Source organism: Cheilinus undulatus, linkage group 18 (genome assembly GCF_018320785.1).
Source record: "Cheilinus undulatus linkage group 18, ASM1832078v1, whole genome shotgun sequence".
Taxonomy (NCBI): Eukaryota; Metazoa; Chordata; class Actinopteri; order Labriformes; family Labridae; genus Cheilinus; species Cheilinus undulatus.
The window spans coordinates 6,198,304-6,213,566 of record NC_054882.1 but is presented as its reverse complement, the minus strand read 5'-3'; the positions used below and the strand labels follow the sequence as shown (position 1 = coordinate 6,213,566).

General features: G+C 38.9%; 2 protein-coding genes across 3 annotated transcripts in view; one reads left to right on the top strand and one right to left on the bottom strand.

Annotated features, from left to right (window-relative positions):
* Positions 1-4,314, top strand: part of loxl3b (lysyl oxidase-like 3b) — a 42,241-nt gene extending 37,927 nt beyond the window's left edge. Inside the window, exons 11-15 of one of the 2 annotated variants that reach the window (XM_041812363.1) lie at positions 217-460; positions 555-670; positions 938-1,074; positions 1,166-1,277; positions 2,629-4,314. In XM_041812363.1, coding sequence (XP_041668297.1) covers positions 217-460; positions 555-670; positions 938-1,074; positions 1,166-1,277; positions 2,629-2,702 — 683 coding nt within the window. In that variant the 3' untranslated portion in view covers positions 2,703-4,314. The remainder of the gene's footprint in view (positions 1-216; positions 461-554; positions 671-937; positions 1,075-1,165; positions 1,278-2,628) is intronic. The other variant, XM_041812362.1, reaches the window with a different exon arrangement.
* A 1,153-nt stretch (positions 4,315-5,467) lies between these two features.
* mrps26 (mitochondrial ribosomal protein S26) lies at positions 5,468-9,417 on the bottom strand. Its single transcript, XM_041811898.1, has 4 exons — positions 9,067-9,417; positions 7,945-8,091; positions 7,698-7,821; positions 5,468-6,192 (listed from the first exon to the last, which is right to left on the bottom strand). The coding sequence occupies exons 1-4, from the start codon at positions 9,285-9,287 to the stop codon at positions 6,061-6,063; spliced, it is 624 nt and encodes a 207-aa protein (XP_041667832.1). The 5' UTR covers positions 9,288-9,417; the 3' UTR covers positions 5,468-6,060.
* Positions 9,418-15,263: the final 5,846 nt, after the last annotated feature.

The following is a 15,263-nucleotide window of genomic DNA, read 5'->3' as shown; positions in this document are numbered from 1 at the left end:
ATAACCCATTTGTTCCAAAGTGCCATACATTTTTCTAACTCAAGCCTTGCAATGAAAGTAAGTCTTTCCATACTGTACATTTCATCTATTGACCCCAGCCACTGGCCTGATGTTGGAAGATCAACCTGCAACTGGGTGATAGTTTTCCTACTGCCCAGCTTAACAGTCTTGACATCACATGTCAGAACTCAATCCCAATCTTCCCTTTGCTCCCAGCGGCGTCCGACCTAGTCCTGAACGCCCCCCTGGTCCAGCAGACGGTTTACATTGAGGATCGCCCTCTGCACATGCTCTACTGTGCTGCAGAGGAGGACTGCCTGTCAAAGTCTGCAGCCAAAGCCAACTGGCCCTACGGACACCGGCGCCTGCTCCGCTTCTCCTCACAGATCCACAACATCGGACGCGCTGACTTCAAACCGAAGGCTGGGCGCCACTCCTGGGTCTGGCACGCCTGTCACGGGTAATTTTATCCAAGCAACCTCAGATCAAGGACATTGTTTAGTGGAGGATTTAATAACCAACAAGCTTCTCACAGCATTTTCTCTGTCCTACAGCCACTACCACAGCATGGATATTTTCACCCACTATGACCTTCTGAACTCAAACGGTACCAAAGTGGCTGAGGGGCACAAAGCCAGCTTCTGTCTGGAGGACACAGACTGTCAAGAGGGTGAGTCTGTGGCTTCAGATTTACAGCCTGTTTTCAAATCAGTCAGCCAGACTGTTTAAGTCATATCTCTCAGTGGAGTCAGTCAAACTGATTAGTAATTTAACCGTCCATTGTTTTGTTGATCAACCTCTTAGCTTCTAAATATGTAGGATAAAATGAACTAGTACTTGCCAGGTACCTTTAAATATCTTTTAAATGGTTAAATGCTTCACAGTAACTCAGTTTTTGTTTCCAACTCTATACCTGATCTATCTTTGTCTCTCCCAGGTATTTCTAAGAGGTACGAGTGTGCAAACTTTGGCGATCAGGGAATCACCGTTGGCTGCTGGGATTTATACCGCCATGACATCGATTGCCAGTGGATCGACATCACAGACGTTAAACCCGGGAACTACATCTTGCAGGTGAGCAGCAATCCAAATATTCTCACTGATCAAATAAAGCGCTTCTGTTTTTAGGTTTTTGATTGTTTGTGTTACATTTTTACATCTTCAGATTGTAATTAATCCAAATCAAGAGGTGGCTGAGAGCGACTTCACCAACAACGCCATGAAATGCAACTGTAAATATGACGGACATCGAATCTGGCTCCATAACTGCCACATTGGTGAGTTTCATATACTACTACAAAAAAGTTGGGACGCTGTGTGAAATGTAAACAAGAACAGAATGCAATGACTGTCAGATCTCACAAACAATAAATAAGATGTTGAAACTGAGGCATTTCAACATTTATGAGGTTGTAGTAGTTGGAGTAGCACATGTCAAAAAAGTAGGGACAGGGCCATGTTTACCACTGGTAGCATCCCCTCTCCTTTTAACGACAGTCCGTAAACATGAGGAGACCAGCTGCTGGAGTTTTGGGAGAGGAATGTTGCCCCATTCTCGTCTGATGTATGATTCTAGCTGCTCAGCAGTCCTGGGTCTTTGATTTTATGATGAACCAAATATTTTCTATTGGTGAAAGGTCTGGACTGCAGGGAAGCTAGCACAGCACTCTTCTACTGTGAAGCCATGCTGTTGTGATGGATGTGCTTTAGCATTGTTTTACTGAGATAGTTGAGGCCTTTCCTGAAAGAGACGTTGTCTTTATGGGAGCATATGTTGCTCAGAAAACCTCTTTATCCTTTTCAGCTTTGAAAGTTCCTTTCCAAATGTGTAAGCGGCCCACGCCATAGGCACTAATGCAACCCCATACCATCAGAGATGCAGGCTTTAGAATCATGTGTTGATAACCAGCTGGAAGGTCCCTCACCTCTTTAGTCTGCAGGACACAGCTTTAAAGAATTCAAATTTTTATTCATCTGACCACAGAACAGTTTTCCATTTTGTCTCAGTCTGTTTTGAAAGAGCTGTGGCCCAGAGAAGACTGCAGTATTACTGGATCCTGTTCACATATGGCCTCCTCTTTGCATGGTACAGCTTTAACTGTCTTTCGGGGATGGCATGGTGAACTATGTTGACAGACAATGATTTCCGGTACATAATCATGCCTGTTTTTAATGCAGTGCCTCCGCCCATGTTTACTTCTCAGAGACTCTGCATCTCTAAAATTCTTCTTTTATACCCAGTCATGTTCCTGACCTGTTGCCAGTAAATCTCATTAGTTGCAAAATGCTCCTCCAGCTGCACTACTGACTGTTCCAGCCTTTTGTTGCCCATCCCTACTTTTTTGAGATGTGTTGCTGCCATCAAATTCAAAATGAGCCTAAATTTTTCATGAAATGATAAAAATGTCTTAGATTCTAAATCTGATATGTTTTTTTTGTTCTATTGTGAATAAAATATAGGTTTGAGATTTGTAAATCAATGAATTCTGTTTTTATTTATATTTTACACAGTGCCCCAACTTTTTTGGAACTTGAGTTGTAAGAGAACACTTAACAACTCCACTACTTAATGTCAATCGGTGCTGTTTTCTAAAACCATTTTGTTATTTTACTGATTGTTTTTCACAGGTGATGCTTTCAGTGAAGAGGCAGAGAGAAGGTTTGAAAAATATCCCGGACAGCTGAACAATCAAGTTTCTTAATCATTAAAATCATCAACCATATGAGACAAAGATTGGACGATTAAACGACTAAAAACTCACCTCAAAAGCCCAAAAAGCAGCACCCAAAATCTTTGATTTAAATAGATTCCCCTTTTTTATCTCAAGGAAGAAACCAGCAGTATTGTTCACCAGTGAATGTGTTGTCAGACGTTTTATACTTGAATATTCAAGTGCTTATTTTTTAATTTTTGGTCTAATGTGAGCTATATTTTTACCACAAGATGATTTTACAAAGCCAGTCATTCAATCTGTGTGTGTACAGCCTTTAGTGAATGTTTTTGAGTCATGAATGAGGTTTATTATTTTTATAACCAGTTTTTTTGTGTTTTACTTGGAGCAGTCTAATGATAAAACTGAGGCATTAACAGGAACGAAACACTGGTCTAACTGGTTCATACTGGGTGTAATGGACACAATAGAAACACTTTTTACTCCTCAGAGTACAACTAAAGCAACACCTGGATAAATCACTCTGGATTGCACCATTTTTCTCTGAATATAAAAGAGTTTGGTAAAGAAAATACAGATCCTTACATCAGTTTCTGCTCAGTTTAACACGCCTGCCTCCATCCACAGTTACTTTGTGAATGTATTTATTGATCATAATGAAGGACGGTGCTTAAAATCAACACCTTCAGTAGCATTTCTGTCTGTTTGCTTTGTGGTTTTGAAGCCATCTGTAGCCTTAGTCTGTCTGTATCATGTATAGTCATGTGTTTAATCATGTAGGGTCAGAACACAAGGAAAATAACCAAAAAACAACTACAATAACCCTGAAGAGTGGCTGTTTGTACATGTATGCTGATGTAATCGCACCTGCTTCACCAAATAAAGGAGAGGAATAGGAACTGTGATGAGTGTGAGATCTATTTCATCACTAACTGTTCTGTCTGATTTCAGTGAAGGTGCAGAGACAGAGCAAGATGAGGAAGATGGAGGACAAAAAAGCAGGGACAGAGCAAGATGAGGATGACAGAGGAGAAGACAGCAGGGACAGAGCAAGTTGAGGATGATGGAGGAGAAGAAAACAAGTATGGATAGCAAGATGAGAATTATGAAGGAGAAGAAAGTAGGGATAGAGCAAGATGAGGATGACGGAGGACAAAAAAGCAGGGACAGAGCAAGATGAGGATGATAGAGGAGAAGACAGCAGGGACAGAGCATGTTGAGGATGATGGGGAAGAAGAAAGTAAGGACAGAGCAAGATGATGGAGGAGATGAAAACAGATATGGATAGCAAGATGAGAATTATGGAGGAGAAGAAAGCAGAGATAGAGCAAGATGAGGATGACGGAGGACAAAAAAGCAGGAACAGGGAGTCCTTGAGGACACCCTCCTTTAAAGCTCATTTCATTCTAAGTGTGGCGTTAATATACCAAATAAACACTGTGGTGACTTAAATTGACTAGAAACTAATCACTGAAACTGTGAAACATTAGGAAAAGTTTACCGAGGTGACTTTAACAGTAGAAGGTCATTGACTTCTTTACGACAGCACTTCTTTTACAAGTATCGCCATCTGGTGGTCATCAGAGTGCAAGTATGATGTCCTGTATTGCCTCTACTTTACTGTATAGATGCAGATGTTTGACACATGTATTATAATGTTTTAATTGAACAACATAATGTATTTTCATGACTACACCCATTTTACTCTAGTCTGTTCCTTATTGCTGCTGACTCTTCTTATTGCTTTATTTCTTCTTATTTTCTAATCGTTTTTTTTTTTTTTAACCTCAGGTGCTTTTGAAGGTCAGTCCTGTTTAAATAAGGCTTTAAAAGGACCACTGTCTACCTAAAAAGATATATGAACAGATTCTGAGATAAATGGAATCACCTTGACCGTGAGGAAGTGACCGAGTTCAGAGGACAGCTGCCTGTTTTGGTTCTTACCTGTGAGCTGATCTCAATCTTACTGTCGCATCTCCTCTGATCCTGACCTTTGCTACCATGTTTGAACAATCCCATTAACCTTAGAAACTGATCGTATTAACTGTGTGCACAGCTTTACGACTGCTTAACCCTGCAGCCAGAGAACAGGACCAGATATGACATGCTACTGAGGGTTACAATGATAACAGCTGCAAAGAATTAAAGCTGCAGTTTGAGCCAAATGCACTTCTTTTTTCCATGAGTTTTATGTTAAACAAATCTAATCATGCTTTCTCCTTGTCCTTTTGTTCTCTCTAGTAATGTTGCATGAAATGTATGTCATTTCAATTGAAGACGTATCTGATATATTTAACTTCTATATACATTGATGATATTTAGTAGCAAAGGTCTGGTGTTGCATGTAAAGGTTGCTTTAAAGTAGCAGTGTTGGTATCGTCCCATGTTTAAGTCTTTGTTTGTCAGTCCTTGCTGTGAACCTGCAGGTTGCCTGATTGTCTTCACCTCTGAACTTCATCATCCCTTTCTAACCTGCACGCCTGGCCTCACACAAGAGGATTAACCAGCTGCACGTTGGCTCACATGGGATATCCTCCAAACACTGAGGACAGGGAGGCATGGCGCCTCTTAGAGGACAAGGGCTTCTAGTACAAGGTTAAAGGGGTGCTTTTGCAGAGAGTAGCATCAGGCTGCAATGCAACAAAACTGAAAAAAGTGAAAGTGGTCCGAATACGTTATGAATGCACTGTAAATATTGAGAAACAACCACAACCCAGTAGAAACATGGAGCTTTTAGGGATTTGTCCTTTAAGAAGAGGTTAAACACATCACTCAGGAGGTTTCACAACTTTACTCTGGATAGAATCTGAAAGTTTAAAGGTACTTTATCTGATCGAAGTCTGATTTTATGTCAAAATTTGAAGCACGTTAGAGACATAGTCCCTATCCTTTAGTTGTCAGAGTATTCCTCCCCTAAATAATCAACATTCAGTATCAACAGTTTAAATTTTAGGCTCTTGTGGTTCAGCACAATGCTCTAAAAAGAAATTATAGCCTATCAAATGAGTTTCAGGTCAAATGTTTTCATTTGTAGAGGCTGTCAAAGTGCCGTCTCTGAGGAATAAGCAACCAAGTCCAATTCTAGTCAATACCTACTTTTATAAGGTTCAGACTCATTTTACAGGAACACAAATGCATCATTGATTTACTGCACATTTGAGAAAACAATAGTGAAAAATAACATGCTATAGTGACATCATTAGAAGCAGAAACCGGACAAACAAAAGCTGCTGATAGAAAGCCCCATCATTGTTGCTTCTTTAACAGACAACAGAGTCCTCTTGTCCAGGCCAGCTCAGTCTGAACTCACAGTCCAGACTACAAATGATCCTTGTCTGAGTTTTATTTCACTCCTCAGAGACAGACGTATACAGTTAGGTCCTTTGTTTCACTTCAGCATCGTCTGTTTAACAACTCTGCCTTGTTTGTCGATGGCAAAGTTATAATTCTTCGGATTGTCCAAAGCTTCTTCTATTCGCTGATCCAAATTCTCCAAGGTGATGAAGTTCTTAGCCTCCTCCTACAAGAGAACAAACATTAAACTCAAATCTAAAGATAGAAATTAATCTAAGACCAACATTTTAGGACTGGTTATGCCGGGATATCGGGTTCATAGAGCACTTTACGTTAGCAAAAGCCAAAAATCTCCAAATTTTAAGACAAACCCTCTCTTTTATGTTTCTTACAAAAAAAATGTTAGTAGATCTATCAGCAGCAGCTTTCTAAGATGCTGGAAGACAAATAATAATGATTCAATCCTTTTTATACCAGTGATAAAAGGTTTATGTTGCTTTTGAAACATCTGTGGAAGAAACACCAGATGATAGAAAATCATGCAGGACATTCTGAATCAGTTTTTTCTAACCTTGAAATTTAACGGTTATCATCAAGAATTCTCTGAAATTATGATACAAATAAATGTATCAGACTGCTTTGATTTTGTGTTGAACCAATAAAGTTTCTAGGGCTAGAGCATAAAGATGAAAAAAATGGCATAATGTAGCAAAAATGAACTAAAAGTGGCAAAACAGCACCAAAAGTGTGGCATAAAGGGGCAACAAAGAGAAGATGGGCAAAACACAGCCAACAAGTGGCATAAAGGATAAGATGGGGACAAAAATTGGCATAAAAGGGCTCAAAAGAGCAAAAATGGGTTAAGGGTGGAAAAAAGAGGCAAAAATGGACATAAAGTGGCAAAGCACCAGCAAATAAATGGCATAAATGGGCTTTAAACAGTAAATATGGGTTAAGATTGGCAGTCAGCAGCAAAAATTGTGCAAAATATGGCAAAAAGAAGTGCCTAAAATGAGCTTAAGGGATAAAAAGTTGCAAAAATAGACATAATGTAGTAAAAAAAAAGGGCCAATAGTGGCAAAACACTGGTAAAAAATGGCAAAAAATGGGCATTAAATGGCAAATCAGTAGCAAAAACTGAGTAAAAGGGTTATAAGAGGAAAAATGTGGCAAAAAGAAGTGGCTGATATGAGCTTTCAAAGTCAAGAAGTTGCAAAAATTGGCATAATGTGGCAAAACAGGGCCAAAAATTGCCATAAAGGGGCTTCAGACGGCAAAATGGTTTAAGAGTGGCAATAAGTGGCAAAAAAATTGTGAAATATGGCAAAAAAAGAGCACAAAATGAGCTTTAAAGAGGTAAAAAGTTGCAAAAATGGGCAGACTTGGCAAAAAGGGCATAGAGTGGCAAAAACTGTCAGAAAAGAGCTTGTAACAGCAAAAATGGGTGAAGAGTGGCAAATAGTGGCAAAAAATCCAACACAAATGCACTGATGTCATCAATGAAAACAAATGGGGAGGGCCGGTTCTCTGGGTTTTTCAGCCCAGCCAGTTCTGTGGGCTGACCCACAACATCTGTCTGGACTCAACAGTTAGAACAAAGCTAGCTTTTCTTATTTTTTATTTTTTTCAGCTGGGGAAAAATATTGTCAGAAAACTAGAAGAACATGTGAGATAGACTGAAGAGTTGATGTTTAAGAGGTACAAAAATAAACAAAGATTGACCAATCCTACCTGTAGTTGTAAAATCTCCATCTCTCTTTGTTTGATAAGTTCTTGCTGTTCTTGTTCTCGTTTCATAGCAGCTTCGATTTGCTTTTGCTCAGCTTCCTCCTTCTCCTTCTGGAACCTCAGTAACCTGAAAATAGAGAGGAGAAGGTCAGAAACAGGAGCAAATTCTAATTTTAGATCACATAGCAGATATATAAAAGTAAAACAAGCATTAAATAGCTCATCTACCTTAGTTCCTGGTATTTTTTACCTGAGTTTAAGTAAGCGCTGGTTCTCCTGTTCGTTGAAGGCCATGAGGGCGCGATGCTCCTCAGTCTCACGCCTCATCCTCTCTTCTGCATAGGAGCCTGTCTCTGCTTCGTATTTCCTCCTGAGCACCTCCTCCTTAAACTCCAGCCTGGCAAACACAGAGGAAAGAACCAAATTAAAGTATAAGAACATTTCATTAAGTTTAAAAGAATCATTCTTTCTGGATCTGTAGAAACTTCTAGTTTCTAACTAGCATGCCTTCAACTCCAAGTATAGGTTTCAAAGAAAAGCAAGCAAACAGCATTGTTAAATGCATTTTTAAACTTGGTTATTTGTTTATATCTAGTGCTTTAGTTTATTTATTATTATTTTATGATGTTCTTATGTTGATAGATAAGCCTTTTTTAAATAGTTCTGATCCAAAGCAGATTTCAAATCTTAATACACTTTAATCCAGTTTCATATAGGACAGTATTTTTCATACATTTGTTATTTTAGGATTTCTGTTCTACAAGAATATTTAAGCAAATTAAGGCAGCATTTGTTCGAATTTTGTTGGCAAAGAGGGAAAAGATAGCATCCAAAGCTGAAAAGAGATTGGTTTAAATCTTGTTCCAATTTTCGTCCTTCTGTTTTGAATAAGAAAACATCAAAATAATTCCTTTGAGTCAGAAAAAATTACAAAACAACTGTACTTAGATAAAAGTACAGTTAAAATTATAAAATTAAACGATAAATCTACTCAAATAAAGGCTAAACGTATTATTTAAAGTTTACTTTAGTACTGAGTACTTGGGAATTACTGTGGACTTCAGTAAAAGTAAAATGACCTATTTCAAAATGTACCCCAAAATAAAAACACACAATTAATCGAATAAATAACAGGAATTTGAGTAAAAAATAGTGACTTTCCACCCCTGAATTTAAGAATTGCTATTAAATTTTTGACACCTTTGTGGACGCAGTTGGGATACCAAATATGTCATTTGTGCTAATAATTGCACCTGTTTTCACCGTTTATGGAGGAGTGGCAAAACGTAAAACAAGGACACATTTTTCAAGCAGTGACAGAATTTGCCACAACACCACCGGTCTGCTGACGTCTATCTGCTCATTAACGTACCGTAACGCCTTCATGATCAGTTGGTACTCCGAAAATCTCTCCTTGAGGACCACCATCTCCACCGGGTCCACAGGTGGAGGCGTTTTAATTCGCCCCTCTTTGGACTTAGCCACCGGGTCGGTGCGGGACTTCCTGCCCCGGACAGCCTCCACGAGCACGGCGCTCCTGGGTGAGAGGAGCCGGGCTGCCTGGACGCTCCGCCCGCTGAGTACCTGGAACATGTCGGCGTTGAAATGTGGTAATAAGAGCGGATTATCGGTCGTTTAATGTAATGGTGTGTCACAACAGTAAGATTTCAAAGTCAACATTGAGACAGAAATGTTAGTGACTTAAGGCAGCCGCCATGTTTGTGTCCTCTGACCTGAGGAAGTGGTTGGTGAATTCATTAGCATGGCGCTAGCCTCTACTGCCATCTGTAGGAAGGTGAGATGGCTTTTTCGGCACATTACATTTTTATTAGAGAGTTTTCGAAGTTCATAACTCCCCCCAAATCAGTATTTTTGTAATACAAAATACGATGTATAGGCTTACTTCTGAGGCAGACGGTGAAACTAAGCTAGTCACCGTGTCTGAGAGCTAGTTAGCTACAAATAAAGTAGCAAGCTAGATAGCTGGTGTTAAGGTGTAACGAGTGATCGTGTAAACTGATGACTTGCAGTCAACTGTGGTTGCTGTAGATACAGCAGATATTAAAGAGTCCTTGCGAATTCTTCTTCTGTTTTATCTTTTGAAATTTCAAAATATGCCCACCAAATATATATTTATACCTAAAAACTAAACAAAGAGGACAGAGGGCTTAATTTTTTTCAACCTCTTACTACGCTAGCCACGCCAGATTACATGGTCGCTAATTTAACCGTTACACCGGGTTAGCTTGTCAGGTGCAACAGTCAAGGCCGCCCGCAAGGGGGGATAAAAGGATTCAGGGGAGTTCTTTCAGGGGCCCGGCCATATTAGGGACCCAAGGAAGTCAGTGAAGTTGGAGTTTTTCTTTACCAAAATGATATCCGCTCTTCTCAAAATAACAGTATTTATTTACCTATTATGACGTAGGATATAGTCTTCTTCAAAGTGTAAATCCCTATTCATAAAACACTTAAAACAGGTTTAAAGTGGTGGTGAAATGGTGTTTCAACATCAACAGAAATGGGCTAACACAGTAAAACCATCAAAAAAAGTGGTGAAATGGGTTAACTTACAAGTAGCTAAAATTGACTCAAAATGGCAGAAATGAGTGTAGAAAGTGGTAAAAAGGTTAATACCAGTAAGAATTGGTCAACAGAGGCAAAAAAGTAGGTGGAAACTGGTAAAAATGTGTTAAAAGCGGCTTTAAAATTGGCAGAAAAAGTGGTGAATTGGAATAAAAGTATTAAAAATGGGTTAAAAGAAGCAAAGATGGGTTAAAAAAAAAAGGGCGGGGGGGGGGGGGGGGGACACAAACAGTTAAAAGGGAGGGAAAAGGGGTTTGTAATAGCAAAATAAGAGCTAAAAGAGGCAAAAAAAATAGGCAGAAATGGGCAAAATGGATTAAAGGGGGCTTGAGAATTGGCAAACAAGTTGGAGAATATAAATTAATGCGTTAAGAGTGGCTTAAATGAGACAAAAAAATGCCAAGAAAAAATGTTGAAATGGGTTGCAAGTAGAAAAAGCTGGTTTAAAGTGGCAAAAAAACAGGCCTTACAAATAGTAAAATGCAGTTAAAATTGGCAAAAATGTGTGTAAAAAGTGGACAAAAGTGGCAAAAATGGGCAGAAAAATTAAAACTGGCAATAATGCATGTAAAAAGCGGAGAATATGGGTTAACTGTGGCAAAAATAGGTTAGAAGTCACAAATAACAGGCAGGAAAATTGGTGGAAAGGGTTTAAAAATTGCAAAAATGGCTTCAGAGTGGCAAACATTGGGAGAGAAAGTGTTGAAATTTGATGAAAAATGGCAATAATGAGAGTGAAAAAGGGCTAAAATGTTACAAAATTGGTGTAAAGTGGAACCTAGCCAATTATGCGTGCAGGTCTGGCAACAACCTAATTATTACTACTTATATTTATTAAAATATTGTACTTATATAAAAAGATACGGTAATCTGCTTTAATCTATTAAATCAAGTTTCTGCTTCCTTAGCCTTCTTAATTGCTACATTTTGGACTGATGTACTTACTTTATACTTAATTGTTTCACATCTTGGGTTGGCTAGCACCTTAAAACAAGAATAGCAGGATTGAAATTATAACATTTTTGATAAAAACAACACTTAATAAATCACTTCAGTAACTTAAAAGCAACATGGTAGTACGTACTTGTTTACTAGAAAACAATCCCACTGTTCCAAATAAGGCTTGAATCTTGTAGCAGCTCTGGTTTACAGTCAATTAGGATTATAATTATACACTTACTTTGATCAATCTGGCCCTTTTTTCTTTTTTTGATACTTCCACTGCACACCATTTTTGCTCTAACAGTGCTGTAAAATAGAAGTATTTAAAGGTCTTTTTTGACCCTTTTTCACCTCTACTGAAAAAAAGTTGGGAGCAAGCCTTGTAAAAATTATTTTTACAGCCTGGTTTTCCTTTTTAGTGAAGCACTTGAGGTTCATTTTTTTAAACTACAACTTACATGTAAAGTGTAATGCATGATGTTCTGACTCTAGCCCCAGTTTTTCCCACTCATGAATCACCATTAGTGGAATAAAAGATGTTTGGTTTGCTGATCCACACTCAGGTTTGCTGAGTGATTGTTTCATACATTGAAAAAGCAATAATCCCCTTTTGTTTCTCTTCTTGTTTCTTCAGGGTTCAGTGGGATGCTGGTGTCAGCCTGATGATGGATGATCCTGCTGAGGCAAAGCACCAACACCTCTTAACTACAGTCAGCTTGCCAGGAACATGGAATGATGGGAAATGGTGCAGTGCTGCTGTTTGTGTTGTTGCTGTGACATTGAAAGCGGTAAGTAAGGAGAAATTTAAGCAGGATGCATCTCAGAGAAGGGGAAAAGCAGCCCCAGAACTCAGAACATTTTAAAGTACACTTATGAAAATAATCACTAATATCAGCAGACTCTGTTAGCTACTGTATGTTGGAGACACCGTATCCTTTACATTATGACCTTAAACGTCAACAGTGTCTGGATATGAGTCGCCCTTTGCCATGACTTTAAGGTTTATCATCATTTAGAATGCAGTTCCTCTATTTCAGGAGACATTTTTGATATTTCAAAAAGGGTGTTTTCATTGGGCACTGATGTGTTCAAAGGAACCCTTGTAATTAGCATTAATAATCATGACTAATTATGAACATAGAGGCCTTTTATTACCATTAAATACTTCTAGGACACTGAGATTATTATTACAACAACACTACCCAGGGGAAAATTGGTCTGATTTGGCTAAATTGCTTCTTTAAAATGTATGTGACTGATAAAACACAACATATAGACATTATGACTAAAATAAGGCCGATGTTGGTGGTGTTTTAAGGATTGTGATGTGCATATGTGCATTAATTATACCTACATTAGTGAAAAATGTTATTAATTTGCTTAGTGGTCTAAAAGAAGGTAAATAAACAGGCTACAGATATAACAGTACCTTACATTACAATTAAAAATCCATACAAATACTGTATGAACAACTAGAACTGATTCCCCATACTTGTAGTTGAATATATATATTTTTTCTAACCAGCAGGGGGTGCTGTTTGCTTTGGCCTCTCATTTTTAGCCAAACACTTCACAAGTCACAGATCCATTTAAAACTACAGTATGTATAAATTTTGCATTGAAATATCTGTATTACTTAAATAATGACTACTTCTTTATCATATCTATTTTCATTTTGAGTTCTTACATTTCCTGAAATATTTCAAATAGTTTTTTCTAAGAGAAAATTCTTAACTTTCATAACCGTAACGGGACAAGTCTTGTTACAGCGGCTGTCAGACAGAGCCACGTAAGACACGGCTTGTCTATCATTGCCCTGAAAAGCTGGATGTTACAGGACAGACTTCTGCACAATTCAGTGGTAACTGATACTGGAAGCTTCCGTTCTGTTGCAGTATCTCATTCTTGTTCAGTGCTGCTTACTTGTGATGGACCACAGTTATTCTCTGGCATCTGTTGCGAGTACAGTCGCCGAAGCTCACTCCTGTAACTATGAACCCACTGTAATGTTTTGGTGTTTGAGTATATCCAGAGCAAGTAAAGAGCAGCGCTGCTCAGTATTGAAGACATTTGGGGCTTTTCCGCTCTGACGTTTGGCCTCGCCATTGCAAATTAAGCCAAACTGATTTACCTTTCCGTCACCAGTTTGGCTACATCAAGCTGCACCTAGAATGACCCTGCTCTTGAGCGGGGCCCAAGCGCCTCTGCCCTGCCTCCAAGTGCACCGCAGTAATGTCACAGCAATTCTTCATCATTCAGGCATGCCTTGCAGACGTGTTTATAAAGCAACAGCTGCACCAAACTTTAAAGTACCTGCAGGATTACCATTGAGGAAGAAGAAGAATCATAGACAGCTAAATCAATGTTTCTTCTTCTTCTGGCAGAACAAATCAATGCTTACTGGAGCGCAGCTATTTAGTGTCATCGACTCAAAATGCAGCATCACTAGCTCACCCTGAAACAGGTAGCGAGCTAATGGGTAGTTCAAGTAGTCGCTCAGTGTCACAGAAAAAACCCATCTGTTCAACATAAACTGCACTTCTTTAATGAAGGAGAAGTTGCCCTCCTCATTCAGGCTTCAAGCGACCTCAGAAAGCATGGAAGGCCAGCACGGGTTTAATGTTTAGTAAATACACAATGTAGACTGCAGTTTCCAGTGAACAGAGTTCTTAATACAAACAATAAATAAACAGTGGAGATGAGCAGCACTGGTCTTTAATTGTCATGTTTTGGTTTTGTTTTGAATGAGAGCACACTGTTGGCAGAATTTATATACTGTAGGTTCAAAGCCATGATATTTACACCCCTGTGATGTTTTGCCTTCAACAAGCAGGCATCATGGGGAATGAGGGGATCATCCCTCTCTGCTGCCTTTGAGGCAGGAACAGAGAGAAAAACAGGATCAGCAGAGTCAGGGTTGGAGCACAGTGCCATGTATGTGCATGGTTGATTGTACGTCAGCTGTGCCATGCTCTCTCTGTCCTGAATTTCCAAAAACACTATGAACTGACAGAAAGGGACACGAAATATCATGCTGTTGTGGTATCAGTATGAATGTCTTAAGGCCTAATGACCGCAGCGATTTATTATGGCTTTGTTGTGGAAATGCACTCAAAACACCCAGTTGAAATTTCTGTATAGAAAAAATATGAATTGTTTTAGAGTATTTTAACATCTCTAATACAAGCAAATAACTCAGTTTTTAATAAGACCTACAGAAGAGGCACAGCACTGAAAGTAGTCTTTTAAAGTTTTAAAATCATGAAATAAAGACAGGAGAAGTGATGTGATTTGCAGGTCAGTTATAGGTTTATTCAGCTTGTTGCCAGCTGTTACAGGTACACCAAACATGGTGCAGACTTTGTATTAGTTTCTCAGGTTTAAAAGTGATGTTTACTCCTAACATCAGCTGACAGATAACAAGGAGCTCCTGCACTTAACGTTCAGTTTCATTGTTTAGCTTTGAATGAAATCACAGAACAGAAATGTAACAACTAATGCAGATAGGCTGTGAGACACATTTTGCATGAATATAAGGAGAACCCAGTAACAGTTAGACTTCCGCTGCATTTACATTACATGAGCGTTTGCAAGAAAAGACAACGCTTTATTAGAACTTTAAACAAGCTGCCAATTATGAAAGACATTAACTCACTGTGGTGTAAAAACTGGTATAGTTAGTGTGGATGTAACTGCAGAGGAAGAAGAAATCAAAAGACAACAATGAGTCTCTAATTAAGCTAAAAGAAAACTTTAAGGTTACTGGTTCACGGGATTCTACTGCAGAACCAGGGGTGCAGAACAATGCAGGATTGATAGGCAGAGTTCTCTCAGGTGTTGCATCAGTTAAACACAGATAAAGCTCAAACAGCAAGAGATTAAAGGATTGTTGAGTCCTCCTTCACAAACACTTGGTCAAATGTTTGCATAGTGAGGGTTAGGACTAGTCAAACAGTAACTCTGCTTCTTGGACCTTTACATGTGCGACCATGAGGAACTCAGCCTGAACAATACTGCAGTCCGGCGTAGCTTTGTGACTAATGC

Bases quoted from the DNA above. Each gene is read 5' to 3' on its own strand.
- mrps26 (XM_041811898.1), bottom strand. From the start codon at position 9,287: ATGTTCCAGGTACTCAGCGGGCGGAGCGTCCAGGCAGCCCGGCTCCTC. The intron at 8,092-9,066 runs GTACGTTAATGA...TGTGTTTGCCAG, and splicing joins CTGATCATGAAGGCGTTACG to GCTGGAGTTTAAGGAGGAGG. The intron at 7,822-7,944 runs GTAAAAAATACC...CTCTATTTTCAG, and splicing joins CAGCGCTTACTTAAACTCAG to GTTACTGAGGTTCCAGAAGG.